General features: G+C 42.5%; 1 protein-coding gene and 1 long non-coding RNA gene across 2 annotated transcripts in view; one reads left to right on the forward strand and one right to left on the reverse strand.

Annotated features, from left to right (window-relative positions):
- LOC135015477 (uncharacterized) overlaps nt 1-1,625 on the reverse strand; it is a 40,313-nt gene extending 38,688 nt beyond the window's left edge. Inside the window, exon 1 of the long non-coding RNA XR_010213730.1 lies at nt 1,457-1,625. This is a non-coding gene — a long non-coding RNA (uncharacterized LOC135015477). The remainder of the gene's footprint in view (nt 1-1,456) is intronic.
- Nucleotides 1-19,795, forward strand: part of HTR2A (5-hydroxytryptamine receptor 2A) — a 170,627-nt gene extending 150,832 nt beyond the window's left edge. The window contains exon 4 of the mRNA XM_063952802.1: nt 16,684-19,795. Coding sequence (XP_063808872.1) covers nt 16,684-17,483 — 800 coding nt within the window. The 3' untranslated portion in view covers nt 17,484-19,795. The remainder of the gene's footprint in view (nt 1-16,683) is intronic.
- Nucleotides 19,796-21,293: the final 1,498 nt, after the last annotated feature.

Consider the following 21,293-nt stretch of genomic DNA (forward strand, 5'->3'; position numbering starts at 1 on the left):
CCCTGTCGACATTCCATCCATGTCGACCTAGTGACTGTCGACCTATAGTGGTCGACCTAAACATTGTCGACCTAGACACTGTCGATTTGATGAAACACACACACATGGCAAAGCCTGTAAAAATAATTTGGATAATAATAACCCTTTTATTTGGACGGAGTTATATAACAATATGATACAAGTGCGCTTTGGGCAATGCACTTCTGCACACACCTAGTTACGGCCCTGAAAAACAGTAAGGACCTATTCTAATTCCACTTTCAACTCTCTTCCCAGGGTTCCAGTAACAGCATAACAAGTCTCTTTACACTATTACATGCTGCTAAAACTGTCACACAGGTACAAGTAAATGGAAAGCATATAGGCACTTATATATACAGTACTAGAGACATAGGTGTGCGCACTGGGGGTGCCTGGTGCGCACAGGCACCCCCTAATGTCCGGCACCCCACACACACTACGCCTGCTGCACAGCGATCCCCACAGAGCCTGCTGATCAGTCCTGACTCCTGTTCTATCCCGCGCTGCCAGTAGCGGATTTACCGGTATGCTTGCTGATCTCTTGGGACGCGCAGCTAGAGGAGCTCTCAGCTCAGGCAGTCTGGGCAGCGGGTTCCTCTCTTACACCGTACTGCATCAGCCTCCGCCGCGTCTCTGCTTATCTGATTTCATCAGCCACGTCCTCCTGTATCTTTGATTTCCCTCACACCTCCCGCGTCTCTTGCCCGGCTGTGGTGGTTACCCCGCCAGAGACACTGCACAATCCACCAAAGTGCCTGACAGGAGGGACTGCAGAGACTCCTCTCAACTTCCAGGTAAACTGCTCTCCCACTCCCTCCCATGCCCCTCTCTCTATCTCCCCCCCATGCCCCCTCAGCCTTCATGCCCCCCTCTCCATGCCTCACTCTCTCCATGCCTCTCTCCCCATGCCCCCTCACCCTTCATGCCCCCCTCTCCATGACTCTCTCTCCCCCCATGCCCCCTCACCCTTCATGTCCCCTCATGCCTCTCACTCTCCCCATGTTCCCCTCTGTCCCAATGCCTCTCTCGCTCTTCATGCCTCTCTCTCCTTGTGCCACCCCCCTCCCCCTCCATGCCTCTCTCTCTCTAAATATATATCTATATCTCACATCTGGAAACCCCTTCCTAAAAATCCTGCATTTGCCCCTAAGACTGAGCCCGGACAGTGGCAGGCAGGGGTGGAGGACTGCCTATTGTGTCAGTCCCAGCCCGTCAGGGCCCCGCATAAAGGGGCAGATGTAAGAACGTGCGCTAGGTGCTTTTTGCACATAGCACACACTAACTGCCGCTGTTACTGCATCATCGCTATGTATGATGTGGCTCACAGCGGGTTCTTAAGGAATGCAGGAAGCGAACGCTGCCAGTTCGTCTGTGGCGCTTAGCCTTTAAGAAGTTGCAGGCTCCCCGATGTATGAAGGCTGGGTCAGTAACTTACCGCTTGTTAAGCCCCATCTATCACTTCGTCAGGTCAGGGCTGGCACTGCAGCACTGTAGCTGCTTTGATGTGGGATTTTTTGGTGTTTTATATTTTTTATTAAACTTTATTAATAACCCAGGGCGTCTTTAGGGCACCTCCGCGCATGCGCCGGGTCACACAGCACGGCTCGCTGGGCACTGGGGAGAAGGCGCATGCGCGCTGCCACGCTTGTCTCAGGTTCCCGGAGTCCTTACAGAGGATTCACACATGTGCAGGGTGACAGGCACGGTGGATGCTGGGAAGTGAGCACACTGCGCATGTGCATGTGCAAGTCCACAATGAACACTGAAGAGAGGGGTGTGACTGCATCGCCACCCCTGGCCATAACAAATTCTTTAAGGGGACGGAGCACCAATCATACATTAGGGAGAAGGATGAGTTCTAAACGCAGCGATAATGCGGTGAAGTGCCAAGTGCACATAAGGAATGTTAGGGTATAGTTTCATACATCTGCCTCAGTGTGTGGAGTAATGTGAATTTTCGCGCATACTGGGGGTAATTCCAAGTTGATCGCAGCAGGATTTTTGTTAGCAGTTGGGCAAAACCATGTGCACTGCAGGGGAGGCAGATATAACATGTGCAGAGAGAGTTAGATTTGGGTGGGTTATTTTATTTCTGTATTCAGTTCTTAAATACTGGCTGCTTTATTTTTATACTGCAATTTAGACTGCAGATTGAACACTTGTATATAAATACAGCTGGAGATAAATCTCAAACTGTATAAATCTGGCGCTATAGATAATAGTAATAAATTAACCAGTTGGTGATCGATACAAAAATAGTGAAATTACGGCTGCTGAGCAAAACAGCTGGCTAGGCTGAAAAACACTATGAAACACAAACAAAAGAAATGCTCTGCGCTCCCAATCACTTTGATTTAATTGACCAATCAATTAAAGGCAGTCTATCATGGAGAATAATTGACTCAATGAGGCTTGACCCTTTTTAAAAAAAAATATATTTTATCAAACAATTAGATACCACATAAACACATAAAACAAACAATACATGAAAAATTGACAATTTAAAAATTCAGAGGTTAATACCTCTAGCATATGTAAGCAGAAACACTGTATCTATAATTGTAAATGTGCTATTGAGACAGTATACAATGTAACTAAAGTGCAAAATTGAATATCTTGAGAGAGAGGCTCTCTAGCAGAATGTCAATTGATTCTACCACTGGCGTCCCAGTGTAAAATCATATATACTGTCCACAGAAGGCTCCGCAAAAACTAGTATGGGACTATTAAGGCAAAACAAACAATGATAATTACCCCCGTGCTGGTTCCTGGAGTTTATCACAGGGTCCTGTATGCGAATGCACGAGGTAGATGTAATAATTTTTAGTTGATGCCTCAGTGATAATTGGAAGGCAAACTTGCTGAAGTGCTCTCACCTTCGTTAGAGAAGCCGGCAATTGACCATATGATGATAATATATTAGGAACTTCCCAACAAGGGATGTGATTGATTCAGCTGGTGATAACAGTGTGGTAAGGCAAGATTGCAGATTGAACACACCACACCCAAATCTAACTCTCTCTGCACATGTTATATCTACTTCCCCTGCAGTGCACATGGGCCCTCATTCCGAGTTGATCGGTCGCAAGGCGAATTTAGCAGAGTTACACACGCTAAGCTGTCGCCTACTGGGAGTGTATCTTAGCATCTTAAAATTGCGACCGATGTATTCGCAATATTGCGATCACAAACTACTTAGCAGTTTTAGAGTAGCTCCACACTTACTCTGCCTGTGCGATCAGTTCAGTGCTTGTCGTTCCTGGTTTGACGTCACAAACACACCCAGCGTTCGCCCAACCACTCCCCCGTTTCTCCGGCCACTCCTGCGTTTTTTCCGGAAACGGTAGCGTTTTCAGCCACACGCCCATAAAACGCCGTGTTTCCACCCAGTAACACCCATTTCCTGTCAATCACATTACGATCGCCGGAGCGATGAAAAAGCCGTGAGTAAAAATACTTTCTTCATAGCAAAGATACTTGACGCAGTCGCAGTGCGAATATTGCGCATGCGCACTAAGCGGAATTTCACTGCGATGCGATGAAAAATACAGAGCGAACGACTCGGAATGAGGGCCATGGTTTTGCCCAATTGCTAACAAAAATCCTGCTGCGATCAACTTGGAATTACCCCCACTGTGTGGTGTAATGTGAATTTTCGGCTAATACTGAGGCAGATGTATTAACATCTCCTTACCGTTCCTTATTAGCGCTGTGTCACTTATCTTGTTTTTCGCGGTGATCTGCTTGCGCAGATCACTGGAATGTATGACCCGCTGGGCAGCTGTCATAGCGATGCGCTATGACAGCCCTGCAGCAATGTCTTCTTGGGCTGTTTGTTGAGGGTGCGCACATGCACTGTCACCTCAGCTCCCAGTGAGTCCTGCGGAGTGAGCCGGCGCATGAGTTGTCAGGCTGGGCATTGAGGAGACGTGGGGAGACATGTGGGGGTAATGTCAGAGGCCGCTGGGGAGACGTTTGTGGCGGCGAACAATAAAGTTAATTTGATGGACAAAAAGAAAACCTGTAGCGAACCAGCAGCAGAACGGCACCGCCGGCCTTGACCAGCCAAAAGGACAGAGGGGGCTTACTGAATGGTAAGCCACTGCCCCAGCCTTAATACATCTGGGAGCCTTCACCTGCAGATAGGCACAGCACCGCAGATGAAACTGCAGCGTGCACTACCTGCTTTCCTTAAGGAGCCGCATCATACACCCCGGTGATGCGGTAACAACGGCAGTTAGTTAGTGTGCGCTATGTGCAAAAAGCACATAGCGCACGTTCTTACATCTACCCCACTGTGTGGTGTAATGTGAATTTTAGCTCATACTGTGTGGTGTAATGTGAATTTTAGCTCATACTGTGTGGAGTAATGTGAATTTCGGCTCATACTGTGTGGCGTAATGTGAATTTCGGCTCATACTGTGTGGCGTAATGTGAATTTCAGCTCATACTGTGTGGCGTAATGTGAATTTCAGCTCATACTGTGTGGCGTAATGTGAATTTTCACTCAGCACCCCCTAATATAATTAGCTGCGCACGCCTATGACTAGATAAGTGGAACATGTGTATTTTAAACATGCGTCACTCTACATACACATATATTAGACACAGTTTATTCCCGATTGGATAGTGTAAATTATATATTACTATATGGAAGATCTCAATCTCTAGGGTGAACTGACTTTCTTATTACCTGATACATTTGACAATATAATTTTGAAGAAGCAGATATGTAATATAATGTTGACATTCTAAGTTGGACTCATAAAGCTGTACTAATGCTCTACATTGCACAGGGATTTCACATTGCCACTTCCTCTAGATGACCTAAATCTTATGCTTTCCGCAGCCCCCCTTCCTTGCTTCGTGACTCACGCCTTAGTGTGTTGCCGCATGAAAGACAAAACTGATATAGATAGCAAAGGGGGAATAAAGGATTTGGGAGAGATAAAGACAAGAGTGAAAATATCTTTTGAGGATCATTTTATGATGTGGAAGTAAAAGGCAGTGGGAAAAATAGTATAAAAGTAGTGATCAGCACAGTGGAAAAATTAAGAAAACTTTTTTTTTTTACAAAGCCAGATTTAAAACACTTTAATGTTTGATTCATAAAATGAAATGAACACAACCATATTTAACATTTGGTTTTGTGCTTCTTTTCACCAATAAAGGCATTCTGCACCTATTCATATTCCCAAACTCATAATAAGTTTTAAATATTGTTAATTCTTCTTCTAATGCTAATGAAAGTTGTTCCATTGTGGATTTTCCAAGCCTAGTCTGCTGTAAAAAAAGAGACTATACTAGTTGTAAGGTCACAAGACATAGCCAGTGTCGGACTGGGGCATGTAGGGCCCACCAGGGAATGCAGTGGTAGGGAACAGTCCGCAGAGCAGGTGTGGCCTGCTATCTCATTGGTCTGACTAACCATTAGAGAGTGCAACGTCTGGGCCCCTTCATAAATATATACAGTAAATTCAGCTGCTGCATGCATGATAATGTACCAGATTAATAACAGCAATGCACTGTAGAAAATACACCATAGTCCAGGATAAGGTAACATATGTATGATGTATAATTCAAGTGCACAGTCTGCAACCTGATCCTTAGAGCAGGAGGTTTCCCCTGTACCCCTGTGGGCCAGTCCTAGCTTGGACATAGCCCTGTCTGGCAGATATATAATAAAACCTCATACAAAGCATACTGCATTATGTTGGCATGCTGGTAATGCAAAGCCCAGTAACTAGTAGACATAACAAAGTTCTTTTCTACCAAGGTATCCCCTCTTACCTGGGCTCCACTCAGTGGCATAACTACTGCCCCCGCAGCCACTGCGATGGCTTGGAAGCACAGGGCTGCGGGGGCGCCACCGCCGCCACTGATTGCTGCTGTTTTGGGAAGAGCCGGAGGGCACAGTGCTGTGTGTCCCTCCTGGGTCTCCGGCGGCAGCGGTGTGTCTGTTAAATGAAGTGCCTGTTTGTGAGCTCTGATTGGCTCATGAACAGGCACTTCATTTGACAGACACGCCGCTGGAGACACAGGAGGGATATACAGGAGAGGCGCATGCTGTGCCCTCCCGCTCCTTCCCAAAACAGCAGCCGGGGATCCCGGGGAGCCCAAGGAGGGTGTGTACCTGGCACTGGGGGGGCATATTTGGCACTGGGGGTATATGTGTACCTGGCACTGGGGGGGGGGGGGCATATTTAGCACTGGGAGTATATGTGTACCTGGCACTGGGGGGACATATTTGGCACGGGGGTATATGTGTACCTGGCACTGGGGGGGGCATATTTGGCACTGGGGGTATATGTGTACCTGGCACTGGGGGGGGCATATTTGGCACTGGGGGTATATGTGTACCTGGCACTGGGGGGGCATATTTGGCACTGGAGGTATGTGTGTTGCTGACACTGGGGGGGGGGGGGGCATATGGGGCACTGGGGGCATATGTGTATCTGGCACTGGGGGCATATGTGGCACTGGGAGCACAGCCCTAGCAACAAGCATTAGCCCCTGGTTACAAGCACAACACCTAGCTTATGAAATCCCTAGCAACAAGCATTACCCCCTGGCAACGAGCATGACACCCAGCGCATGAAACCCCTGGCAACGAATATTACCCCCTGGCAACAAGCTTGAAACCCAGCACATGATACCTCTGGCAACAAGCATAACACCTAGCACATGAAACCCCTGGAAATGAGCATGACATCCTGAGCATGAAAATCTCTGGCACTGTGCATGAAACCAAGAGCATGAAACCCCTGGCAATGAGCAGGTAATTTTAAAAGTAATTAGAAACCTTACTGTAGGGCTTAATGTGTAATGGGCATTGCGGTGTGTGGCATAATGTATCATAGACATTGCGGTGTGTGTCATAATGTGTGACAGGCATTACGGTGTGTGGCATACTGTATCACGGGCAATGTGGTATGTGGTATAATGTCTCAGGGGCATTGCAGTGTGTGGCATAATGTATAACCGGCATTGCAGGTGTGGCATAGGGTATAACGGGCATTGCGGTATGTGTCGCAGGCATTACGGTGTGTGGTAGACTATATCACAGGCATTGTGGTATGTGGTATAATGTCTCAGGGTCATTGCAGTGTGTGACATAATGTATCACGGACATTGCAGTGTGTGGCATAATGTATCTCGGACATTGCGGTGTGTGTCATAATGTGTCACAGGCATTGTATGTGCAATAATGTATCAGGGGCATTGCAGTGTGTAGCATAATGTATAACGGGCATTGCGATGCGTGGCATAATGTGTCACAGGCATTACGGTGTGTGGCATAATGTGTCGGGGGCATTATGGTGTTTGGCATATTGTGTCATGGGCATTATTGTGTGTGGCATAATGTCTAAGGGCCCTTGCAGTATGTGGCATAATGTATACTGGGCATTACTATAAGGAGGAAAAATGACAAATAATGTAAGGGGCATGAATCAGGATTATTTTTTTTCCTGTGGTGGCCAACGTCTGGACGTGCAGGTTGCAAAACTGGGGTATAAGGTAGTCTTTTCCTGCAATGCCAAGCCCCTTTTATGCACAACCACACCCATTTCAGCAAGGCCACGCCCCCTTTTTGAAGGCACGCGTATTCATCACTTTACTAGTGCCAATTATGGGGGGTGGGGGGCGCCAGAGAATGTTTTGGCTTGTGGGAGAAAATTTCTAGTTACGCCACTGGCTCCACTATCACTCTAGTGCCCAGCTTCTGGCCCACACTCAGGGCCAGCAACAGAAATATTAGTGCCCAGTACACTCAGAAATCTTTAGCTTCCACCACCTCTAAACTACACATACTACTGTCATTAAGTAAGGTGATCTGGGAAAAGCACTCATATACACTGTAAATTTCAATGTGTGGTGGTTGGATGGTAGAATCAAAGCTCATCCCAATTAAATAAATTATACAGGAGCTAAGGTTGTTAGTTATTATCTCTCAGATTTACCTTCCTCCAGATGAATATAAAACAAACACATATTTTTTAAATGAATAACTAAACCTACTCTATCTCACTGAAACAGTAGCAAGCCATACCTGTTATACACCCCCCACCCCCTCCCCCGACACACTATCGGGAGTTTCTGTATAAAGCATCATTGCTGCTGTTGTGCCATAAAGTCCCCCGCCAGGTCCCGTGAGACTCTGCAAGCGCCGGATGTATTTTTTACCCGAAAATGTTTCTTAGTCACAATCCGATGTGACAGGGAGATTTTGCTGATTAATTTGATATGTGACACTTGTATATAAGTGTGCGACTGAGTCTCTGAATCTGCATACAAAGTACTACGATGTTGCGGCCATGGTTTTTTTCCATGCCAAGTTCTTTTTGATTCGTATACAGACACAATCGCACACATAAGTACTGCATATCAAATTAATCAGCACATTCTCCTGGTGCATCCTAGTTGCATCGTGTTGCGGCAGAAAAAGATGCCCAACCAGAGTTGCATGTGACCTGGCAACTTGTCAGACATCTCGCATTCCATGCCGTATTGAGGCTAGAAGTAAGAGGACACATCTGTATACATAGAGGTGGACAATTGGAAAATCTTATAATTGACCAATTTGCTCTTCTGACCATTCTCAATCATCACTTTGCTACATCCCCAACTTTCCTTTAAGGTTATTATCTAATCTACCAATAGGGCTGCAATAGAATTCAGTAATATTGTTACATCATCTTTGGACATTACTACTAATCAGTGACAAATAAAACCACAGCCCTGGCCCTCTTATTCTACACAGGAACTCACTATAACTGATACAAGCTGAAGGCAGTACACATAGTAACATAGTTGGGGCAGGATGTATTAAAATACATCACCGCCACTTGCCGCCCACTGCAGCGATGCTAATCGCATATGTACATGTATATTAACATCGCAATGCAGTGACAGAGATACCTGTGAGAAGGTTTGCAGGGGGTCTCGGTGGGGTCCGGCACCTCCTAGCCCCGGGAGGTGAAGTTTGCTGGGAGTCCCCGTTCTCCTCCTACTCTTCCCTGCAGCCAGAAGCAGAAATGGCTGTGCAGCGGGGAGAAGGAGCTGGGGATCGATGAGTGGCACCTGGACACAGGTGAGGGGGGAAGCAGGTGCGGCGCTGGTCGGCAGTTGCAGCGTTCGGCAGCGAGTGCAGGTGCAAAAGAAGCCCATAGACTTCTATAGGTTATCGCCATCTACCGTTGGTGGTGAAAACCCGGCGACCGGGTCTTAGTACATATAAAAATGCGGTAAAACCCCTGAAAATTGGGTTTTTACTGCATTTTCCCTTTAATACATCCCACCCTGAATGAGGTTAAAAAGAGACAAAATGTCCATCCTGTAGCTCCAAGGATGGCTTTAATAATTCAGACTATAAACCTACAATCTCTCTTGCTAATCAGCCATCTTTCATTCCTTTGAAATAGGGATGAGCGAGTTCGGTTCCAAGAAATCCAACCCCCCGAACTTTGCGATCCTAGCCGGGAACTGAATCCGGCTCGGGACTTCCCCCCTTCCTTGGATCCCAAGACGAGGCAAAACGTCATCATCCCGCTGTCGGATTCTCGCGGGTTTTGGCTTCTACTCCAGCATTGGAGAGTGTCCTGTACAGACGTGTCCATCTCCAAGACTGTGTCTGGCATGGCGTGGGGCAGGTGCTCTGTCTGCTGTATCTAAAAGGGGTGCTTCTGTATCTGAAAGGGGTGCTCTGTCTGCTGTAAATGAAAGGGTTGCTCTCTCTGTCTGCTGTATCTGAAAGGGCTGCCCTGTCTGCTGTATCTGAAAAAGGGGTGCTTTCTCTGTCTGCTGTATCTGAAAAAGGGGTGCTCTCTCTGCCTGCTTTATCTGAAAGGGGTGATCTGTCCATACATCCAGGGGTTTTGCCCCAGTGTAAAATTTAAATAATGAAAGCTAAAACCTAAAAGCCTAAAATTATAATTCTAAGAGAAAAAAAAATTGTTTGTGTACTATACAATTTTTATTTTATTTTCATAAGTACTGTGACACTGCCAGTCAAACCACAGTATATTATTACCTACTCATAAATGTATTGTGCAATGCTGTTGGCGAAGTCAGCCGCAGTGTGTAATTATTATATACATTTCTGACTCATTTGTGCGACACTTTCGGTGAAGTCAACCGCAGTGTGCAATTATTATATATATTTCTGACTCATTTGTGCTATGCAATTGGTGAAGGTGAACCCCACTTTGTGTTTATAGAAATGGAGGCTACTACTGGTGCTGAAGCTGCTGCCACTAGTCATGACATTGACAATGCAAGTCCAGCAACGTCATCTGCTAAGGCAGATGCCCAGGGGCATAGAGGGCTTAAGTCAGAGTATGTAAAATCATTTCATTTTAGAGTGGTAAAGAAAAAAAAATCAAAAGGAAAGTTAGCTGCAGAGGCAGTAAGACAAACTGCGCATTCAGAATCAGAACCATTAGACATTCTTGAGGAATGTTTAGGGGTGTCCACGACAGCTATGTGTGAGTCTATCATTTCTCACGCTGTCCTTATAGAGAAGCCTCTTTCACCTCCTTCCACTATTTATGAACCATCTGCACATGTGGGGAGAAGTATAAGTAAAGATGGTGATGAATCTTATGAGGAAGACATAATACAAATTGAGGATTGTGTGTGGAAGTGGGGCACAAGGGGAATATGCATGTACTATCGGACAGTGAGAACGTTGATGATGATGTTGTTTGTGTAATTCAGCCACTGGTGGCTGCAGTTGTTAACCGTGATAAAAAGAAAGCCATTGCGATGCCTGGGCATAAGACCAAAAAAGCCACCTCTTGGGTGTGGGATTACTTTTACCCCAATCCTGAAAGCATTTGCTCCATTTGTGAGGCCAAATTTAGTAAAGGTAGTGACGTTAACCATCTAGGCACCACCTCCATGTTACGTCATTTGCGGCGAAGACATGAAATTTATAGTACAAGATTATAATGTAATGAACACCTCATCATCAACATCCTCAGAGTAATTACTTAACGAAGGTAGACCTTCTAAACAAATTGTTTTGTGAGGGACCAAATAAACCAATCATTTCAGCCACAAGTGATGGTCCCTGTCGCTGAAATGATTGGTTTGTTAAACTGTGCATGTCTGATTAATATATACAACATAAGAGTGGGTAAAAGAGGCCAGGGACAGTTCTATCTTGCGCCTCTTTTCTTTGCAGTATGTGCTCTTTGGAGCATTTTTTTGGGCATAGTTTATAAAACTGCCATCGTGTCTGCCACTGCAATGCCACTCCTAGATGTGCCACGTATTTGTGCCACTCACGTCTATCGCTAAGCTTAGTCATTCAGCTACTGTACCACGGTGCAACCTTTTGGCCCAAACTGGATGAAAACAATATTGTGAACTGTGAGGTGTTCAAAATCGACTGGAAATTAGTGGAAATTAATGTTATTATACTGTAGGAACAAAAACACCCCCAAATTCTAAGATTTTAGCTGTTTTTATGATATTTAAAAAAAAATACAGATCAAAAACGAAGACAAAAACCCACAAGGGCATTTTTGGCAAAACCAATACAGATCCAAAACACAAAGGAGATACAGATCCAAAACCAAAACACCAAACCGAAAAATGACCCGGTGCACACCCCTACTTTGAAAGAACCATTCTAAGTCAGGATGACAACTTACCCATCTTCACCTGAGCAATTGGCTTCTTTCATTAATAGCTGACAGTGATTCTGTATACTTCAAAGTGGATGCAGTCATTATGTCGACATTGACCACGTCAACATCTGCAGACTGTCGACATGTGAAATGCCAACATTCTCAGAATGCCGAAATTTAGAGTTAGGCTACGGAAGGGGAGGGTTAGGCTTAGGGGTTAGCGATACTCAGCACCAGAACAGCCAAAAGTCACTGTTAGTTGATCCGTAAGAAACCACTGAACCAGGTTTGTCACCACTGAACCACAAGGAACATTTTGTCAACATTCTAATCATGTTGACATTTCATCAGTGTCAACATGATGTATGTCTACGTGGTCAATGTCTACATGCCATGCCATTCTCATGTCAATATTATGACTGTCAACAAGATATACCAAACCCCTTCGAAGACAGACTGGGCACAGGCAGCGGTTATAGATGAAAATATGGATAATGAATTCTGTTCTAAAGTGTAAATTCTCTGCAGCTTAGTGTAAAGGGCCCCATACACTAGTCTGATAATGCCCGATTTCAGACCAATTCGGGCATTCAGACTGATATATTAGGTGAAATCGGGCATTTTCTATGTGCTTTTACCCCGATCCGATCCGATCCGATGCATGTTCCCATGTGCATCGGATAGGATCCCCCTAGATCCGACATATCACAAGTGCAGACCCTCCAACATGACCCGCCCCACTAGGTACAAAATGCTCTGCTTCTGGACTTCCCTCTTAACTTATGATTTCCATCACCTGTGTTGAACTAGTTAAATGATAAGAAAGCTGTTTCTTCACAGGTGATGGCAATAATAAATTAAGAGGGAAGTCCAGAAACAGAGCATTTTGTACCGAGTGGGGCGGGTCATGTTGGAGGGTATGCAAGTGCTGCACTCGTTATATGTCGGATCCCGCAGTAAATGGATGGGAAAGTAAAATATACATCGTATGCAAAAAAAAAAACTGCATACGCTATATCTAATACTATCCTGCCAACGGGGAGGCTGCCGGGAGGTTGGAGGAAATCTTATATGACATGGGATTTATAACAGAGATTTATAACAGACATCTGATTAGCAACTCATTCATCAGCAAGCAGCTGATATAAAACAAGTGAATTCACATGTTGATTCACAAATGTAAAAAGAAAAAGAATAAACTATTTAAAATAGTTCAATACAGAACAGTTCTTGTCTCTTGACTACATGACATTTAATTCCCACAGTGTGTTATTTACACAGAAATGTTAAATGAGCAAAATGATAAACACTGAGGAGCTCATGCAGAGTGTGACATATTCTTACAGTATGTAAGAAATAAACAGTAAATAAAATGTGTATGCTACACTGGATGCATCTTATTTGTTTCAAAACATATTAAAAACACTTTTGGATTTAATTTTTCATAATATTCAAGACATAAATGGGGCAGATGTACTAATGGTGTGTACCCACGGTGAGATATTTTCTTACGATTTTGACTATATAGTCAAAATCGTAAGAAAAGTTAGTGCAGATCGCCAGGTGAAAGTCACCTTGTGATCCCGATTCGATGCCGATGCGCTGTCCCGCGCGGTCGGCATCACAAGCCTAGATAGACTGTGTAGGCAAGTCAATTTTGACTATCTCATTCTCTATAGAAGGGATAGTCAAAATTGATAGCCAAAATCGCACATAGTCAGTATCGCAAGCACACTCATTATGTGCTTGCGATGCCGACCTAGCCCCTGTCGCATAGTGAGAATCGGGCATAGCCCGAATCTCACCGTGTGTATGGGCCTTAAGCCTTGGAGATAAAAGTGGATTGAGACAAAAAGTACCAACCAATCAGTTCCTAACTGCCATTTTTTCAAACTGCCTGTAACATGGAAGTACTTTATCTCTGGTACTTTATCTCTCTCAACTTTATCTCCATCCAAGGCTTAGTACAGTACATCTCCCATAATTGGAAAACATACGGCCTTGTAATTCATATGCTCTTGGGTGAAATGGGCGCTTCATTACAGACTGGAGTATATGAACACATATTAAGGACAAGCAAAAGACTCCAGATTAATATGGATCAGAACTTTTTATATACAATGGTGGGAATTCAATTAGCCATGATGAGCCCCGAATGCAGCCCGCAGGCTGCAGTTAAAGGGGATGATAAATAGACTGTTTTCGGGTGCCGTAGCCGTGTTAATTCATAGGTCCAGAAATTTATGCTGGATTCTATCGGTTAACACAGTAATTTACCAGGTGTAAAAATGGGGCTCTAATTGAATAGCTCCCGTCGGTAAAACCAGAGGCTACCATCCTTTTCCGCACGCGGTTAATTACTGCATCTATTTGAATTCCCCCCAATGTTTTAGTCATAGTGTAAAGACCTAATAGGAAATCGCAGTCATCATATTTGGAAACAAATTCTATTTCTTCTTATTACAGTACATCAGTGCTGCTCACTAAGCTTCTGCGTAACAGCAGGATTTTCATTATTTTCATTAGTGAACTGGGGGAAATCCTTCTAAACAGTGGGAAAGTGGATAAGAGGAGAAGTTAGCAACCAACCAGGTTCTAGCTAGCATATATCTAGTACATCCTACAGAATAATAGGTAGAAGTTCATTGGTTGCTGTGAGAAACTTCTCCACTTGTCCACAATTCCACTGTTTAGAAGGCTTGATACATTTCCCCCAAAGTATTTTCAAATATCTATTTAAATATGCATCTAATACCAAATATTGCAAACAACATGTGTTGTGTTAGATTGTAAATGGTAACTCTAATAATAACTAAATTACAGAATCATGTCATTTTCTGTAGTAAATTACAAACTAATTTACAATATATTCTCCATCAGCTATTAGATAATAGTGAGCATTTTAGACTTATATAATTGTAGCAATGACATACTGTAGTTATTAAAGCTGCACTAAATGGGCGTGCTCAGAACTATACGCGGACCACAAATAACAAACCGCAATTAGGAGAGTCCTACCGGCTCAAATAATCCCTATGCCACTCCCTCCACCACTCTCAAATAATCCCTATGCCACTCCCTCCACCACTCTCAAATAATCCCTATGCCACTCTCACCACCAAGTGCTGGGCAAAATTGATTTGCTGGTGGAACCTTGGGCAGAATGACTACATGTAGCAGCCCACATCCCTTTTTCAAGCTATGTTCCCCTGTATACAACAAAACATCTTCCCTTTACTGTGGAACATTCAGTTTTCCAGAGATAAGGAAGGACACTAAGGAGGTAATTCAGAGTTGATCGCAGCAGCAAATTTGTTAGCAGTTGGGCAAAACCATGTGCACTGCAAGTGTGGCAGATATAACATTTGCAGAGAGAGTTAGATTTGGGTGGGTTATTTTGTTTCTGTGCAGGGTAAATACTGGCTGCTTTATTTTTACACTGCAATTTAGATTTCAGTTTGAACACACCACACCCAAATCTAACTCTCTCTGCACATGTTACATCTCCCCCACCCTGCAGTGCACATGGTTTTGCCCAACTGCAAATTTACTGCTGTGATCAACTCTGAATTACCTCCTAAATGTGTTCTGTTTTACCCCCATACTAGCAGATACACACTCAGGGGTACCTGTTCTCTAAATAAGGGATTCCCCATTTCGAAAACAATATGCCCCCCTTAGTGGTTACTATCTTGTGATATTGTGATCGAACACCCAACACTATTGAAAACATTAGGTTCTCCAGAGCTTTGGGGGGTTCTTATGGACATACAGTATTTCCCAATCCTGGGTAACATTACAAATTTTAACTAATCACCTCATTTGATGTGGCAGGTTCTCTAATTTTCAAGGTGATATGTTTGTTGTTCCACATTATATTTACAATCATTGTATGTGCTTAATTGAAGACAATGAAAACTAACAAATAAAAATGCACTGTAACATGATAGATAGATAGATAGATAGATAGATAGATAGATAGATAGATAGATAGATAGATAGATAGAATTTCCATGTCATTTTGGTAATAATAAATTAAGCTTTTTTTTCAATATTTTGGTTAGATTTTTTACAATTTAGAATGAGTAAATTACTACATGTGGAACATTTAAAGTATTATGGGAAAAAAAGCAAGGTGTAAGCAAGGTGTAATTTAGCTACTGGATTGCATAAAATATTACTGATATTGTTAGAATGTGACCAGTACAGCATGTGGGTGAGTAGACCCTCAGCGACAAAAGTGTTAAAGCCACCCATTTTAACAGGCAAGACAGTATTTAGAAACCACAAAAGGGATAGTGATTGTGTATAGAGATGTGCACGGACCACCATGTTTTAGTTTTGTCAATTCAGCATCGTGTTTTGGTTTTGCCAAAACTGCCCTCAAATGTTTTCATTCAGATTTGGATTTGGATTTGGTTTAAAATCAATCTTAAAAAAAATTGATAATCATTGTTAAAAATGTTTAAAAATCGATAAAAAAACAGCCAAAATCATATAATTTTTGCAATCCAAAACCCAAAATTCAGATTTAAAATCCAAATTTTGAACCATGGGAAGATTCGAATCAGGACTCGGTTCGGATCGGACCTCCTCGTGGGATATCGACCAGGTTTTGGTACAAATCCACAAAGTTCCGGTGGATTCAGATTTCTAAAGAACCGAACCACACATCTCTAATTGTGTACAGTATTTTTCCACTATCCCATGATTTCTTTATTATAAACAAATCCTACTATAATAGTCAGAAGAGATTCCCCCCTCTTACTGTACTTGCAAACTTGATTCTGGACAATGTGTTACTAAGTGGTACCTGTCCAGTTTAACTGAAAATATAAATATGGTTATATGGAATTGACTAATGTTTCATTGTTAAAGTAATCATTAAGAATGCCATAATAAAGGGGAATTGGTATTCCCTAAAAGAAAAGAAAAAATATATATATAATCAAATCATCAATACTGTATAAGCCACATTTTCAGCATACATCCTAAACATTATCTAACACTCTTTATTTGTCTTTCCCAGGTATTTCCATGCCGGTGCCTGTGTTTGGACTGCAAGATGACAGCAAAGTGTTCCACCAAGAAAACTGCTGTTTGTCCGATGAGCATTTCATCATCGTTGGTTCTTTTGTGGCATTTTTTATCCCTCTGATCATAATGGTGATCACATACTTTTTAACTATAAAATCGCTACAGAAGGAGGCTGACCTATGTATTAGCAACATGAGAGCTAAAAGTAAGCTTGCTTTGTTTAGCTTCCTCCCGCAAACATCTCTGTCGTCAGAGAAACTCTTCCAGCGCTCCTTGCAGAAAGAACTTGCTCCATATGGGAGGAAAACTATGCAGTCAATCAGCAATGAGCAGAAGGCCTCCAAGGTCTTGGGCATTGTGTTTTTCCTTTTTGTGGTGATGTGGTGTCCATTTTTCATCACTAACGTAATGGCGGTGTTCTGCAAGGAGTCATGCAACGAGCATATTATTGGAGAACTGCTGAAAGTGTTTGTGTGGATTGGTTACCTATCTTCTGCGGTTAATCCACTGGTATACACACTCTTCAACCAAACCTACCGCTCTGCGTTTGCACGCTATATCCAGTGTCGGTACAGGGAGGAAAAGAAGCCCTTGCAGCTAATTTTAGTAAACACCATCCCAGCACTGGCTTACAATTCAGGTCAACTGCAGCTCGCACAAATGAAGCGCCTCAAGAAAGATTCTAAAATGAAAACAAATGACTATTCTTTGGTTACTATAGGATTACCCGCTTTAGATAAAGCATCTAAGACTGCAGTCTGCTCACTAAATGAAAATGTTAGTTGTTTGTGAATGTGGCTTGGCTGCAAAAATCACCTTTGCATATTTGTTGTCTACATTGAATATTGAGCCGGGAGAGCTTCATTTGTGATGGTTCTGAAAGAAATATGAGGAAGAAATAGACCTTTTTAGAAATACAGATCTCCACTTTATTTTCTAATGGAATCCAGGGTGAGATTTTCTATAAGAACAATATTTAAATTATATATATGTGTGTGTATATATATATATATATATATATATATATATGACAAAAAACATTCAAGCAGAATGATACTACATGTAACAAAAGTCTTTTTGTATGAGGCAAGTCTCGGCTGTCTTTTTGTACCTCAAATATCTCCCTGCATCTGACTGTGAATGAGCACTTTAAATGGGTTTATGTTCTAGCATGGGGAAATTGTATTTACAGAGATTTCAATAGCTATTGTGCCTATTGAGGTGTAACGTTTTAGACTTATTTATAAGTAGTTGCATCAAAACAACTCAGAAATCATTTTATTCAAAGCAAAATAAGTAACTAAGGTATCAATGAATAGTTGTGTAAAGAAAATACTTGCAAAGCATTCATAAAAGGAGAGCTTTCATTTTTTTTTAAGTAGAGAACGTTTGCACATAGTAAATAGGATGATTAGTTCTCTGAAGGATCCTCTACCCCTATAGGATGAATATTTCAAAATTGACTGTCAATGTTTATTAAAGGCAAAACATGCCTTTAAAGCATTGCTGTTTTCAAAATGTCTGGCAAAATCAGAGAAAATCAGTGAATTTGGAAACCACAGCTCAATACATTTAACCCAAGATGGGTATTCCTCATCCATAGATAAAATTGATATCATATCAATGTCTTTTCAATTTCAGCCCCTTTTTGACCTCTAAGTGATGATATAATCATTAAAGGGGGCAGGATATATTGAGTATTAAATGTTGGATGCCGTTCACCTTGAGCTGGGCACATGTAAATTGGTTTGGTATAAATGCGAGTGGACACATAACAGAATGGTGAGGTTTACCTAAATGGAACAAAGTTTGGCCAGATGAGCCCAAACAGTCTGCAGAAGCAAACATCACCCTACTAAACGATATACTTGTTTACAAATATCTGTGTATCTAGTATAGAGAGACAGAGAATCCCAAAAACAGTTATCACACATTTTGGATCATTTTTCTAGGTGAAAAATTGTAATATAAAACATCTCACCTTTTCACAGCATATATTTACCGACTATGGTATGAATATGGGGCATTATTCAGACCTGATCGCAAAAGCAAAATCTTTCTCTAATGGGCAAAACCATGTGCACTGCAGGGGAGGCAGATATAACACGTGCAGAGAGAGTTAGATTTGGGTGGGTTATAGTGTTTCTGTGCAGAGTAAATACTGTCTGCTTTATTTTTACACTACAATTTAGATTTCAGTTTGAACACACCTCACCCAAATCTAACTCTCTCTGCACATGTTACATCTAGGGATGGCCATCGACCATCGATGATTCAAAATCATCGATGATCTATAGACGAGGTTGAATACTTTTACCATCAATGGTGTATAACCAGATGGTTATAAACCATCGATGGTAGCTGTATGCACAATGGTTTATACCCCCACCTTTCAATTTTGGGACTGCCTGTTGCTGCACAGGGCTGCTAGGCTGTCAACCCTCAGCCTCCGGCTCTTACACTATGTGTAAGAGCCGGGAATGGGATGTCCCTCCTCTTTAAGAGGCAGAGCTATCACTCACAGCTCAGCCTCGCCCCCAGCTCTTACACATAAGAAGAGCAACTAGCCGTGCATTTGCATAAACACAGATGGTAAAAACCATCAATAGTTATGCAAAGAACACTTTGCTGCCATCGATGGTTTGTCTCACCATTGGCAACGATGGTAACCATTGATGGCAGTAGCGCCGATGGCCATCCCTAGTTACATCTGCCCCACCTGCAGTGCACATGATTTTGCCCATTAGAGAAAAGTTTGCTGATGCGATCAGGTCTGAATTAGGCCCATGGATAACAAAGAGCAGCTGGTTATGTGAATATTTTGGTAAGTTTTATGACCATAATTTTCAAATACCATTCAAAAAGGTCACTGAACTGTGGATTTTACTGTACACTTTAGCTTAAGTAAATTATCCTGAAATTGATCATTGAATGTACTTGTGGCACTTGTACCCTTAACCTGCAATTTGTTTTCCTTTTGCTAATTCATCTCTTGATGTTTTTATTTTTAACAACAAATTGAGAAATGTTTCATTTATGTAAAAAATGCATTGTATATTTTTGAGCAATATTATAAATTAAATCAATGCAGTTATTTTTAATAATTTTGTTTTGTTTTCAGGTTATTTGGATATATCCAAAGGCTAAACACATGTCAAACCATTTTAAAATGTGAAATAATAAACTTCATACATTATAGCGGGATGCGGTTAATATATACCGCCTGTTGGGATCCCGGCGCTGAGGAAACTGACGCTGGAATCCCGACAGCGGGGGAAGTGCCAGCAGTTGGAATCCCAACCAGAGCCCAGTATTCCCACTCGGGTGGGGGGTCCATGCCACCACCCAAGTGGGAATATAACCTGTGGTGAGCGAAGCTCGCCAACATGCCGGAAGTGTGGTAAGTGCAGCAAGCCCACGAGGGGACTGGCTGACAGGATGCCGCTGTCAGTATACTGACAGCCTGCATCCCATCATCCGGTCTCCCATGGTATTCCACTGTAACAAGGGAATCTTGCAGCTTATGACAAAAATGTCACTTTGAAGACAAAAAAACAGTATTAGGTCCTTTTAACATTTATTTACAAAGCCTGGGAAATGCTCTTTGATACTAGGACTCAGACAAATGATATAAGAAAAGTGACCTGTACACACACAAGCTATGTGACGAGTGTTCACTTCTTGTTAATTGCAATACTGCCTGCGGTGATGACAACTCATAAAGGATTTTAGTGTGAGCCTTCATTAAGTACACAGTACGCTATGGTTCAGTGGAAATTTGAGAACATGCTGGAAACCTTCCAGAGAGATACTGCTACAGCACGGACTGGTTTTCACTTAGAAAGAGAATCTACAATTTGTTCATGGGACAATCCCCTGGGAAATTCAGCACCATGTAGACCATAACAGTGGGACCCCAAACAAACATCTGACTGCAAACGTAACAACTTTTTTTTATTCCTTATTGATTTTTGATGCGTTCATTAATGTTAATACTAGTAAAGCAGTGATTAGTATCCCAGCTCCAAGTACTCAGGCGGCTTTCTTACTTCTGTCTAAATATACAAATATATCCTCTTGTCACATTACTGTACATGCGATTTTACTGTGGTATTATCTTGGAGCACTACACAGTAATTTATATACTTATTTATGTCTCCTCTTGGATATGCCTCCAGACTTACCCTTATATCAGTGTCACTGGTCTATGACAAGCGCTTGCACATGAACACTATTAACGAGAAAAAGTTCACTTTCCTGTGCTCCTCCAATCCTTCAAATTAGCAGTTCCATCTGTAATGATTCCAGCAGGAGTTCCTTTCTTCTGCAGGCTGTTTTTTCACAGTTACTGTAGACTTTCAGGAGTCAAATCAATTGCCTGCAGATTGCATAGTGATGTTCTGTAAGGATCGACGCTATAGCCACGTTGTAGGAGGTACTGTATATGGTAAATATATGTGCACCATTGCATTGCAGCACTTTGCACCCTCAATTGAATTAACCCCTCAGTGTCAATCTCCCACAAGCTTCTACTCTTCTATATTTAGTCATACATTTTTAGGATTTATCAATGACCATGGATGATTATTGTTAAATTATGTG

The sequence above is a fragment of the Pseudophryne corroboree genome, chromosome 2, assembly GCF_028390025.1.
Source record: "Pseudophryne corroboree isolate aPseCor3 chromosome 2, aPseCor3.hap2, whole genome shotgun sequence".
NCBI classification, from domain to species: Eukaryota; Metazoa; Chordata; class Amphibia; order Anura; family Myobatrachidae; genus Pseudophryne; species Pseudophryne corroboree.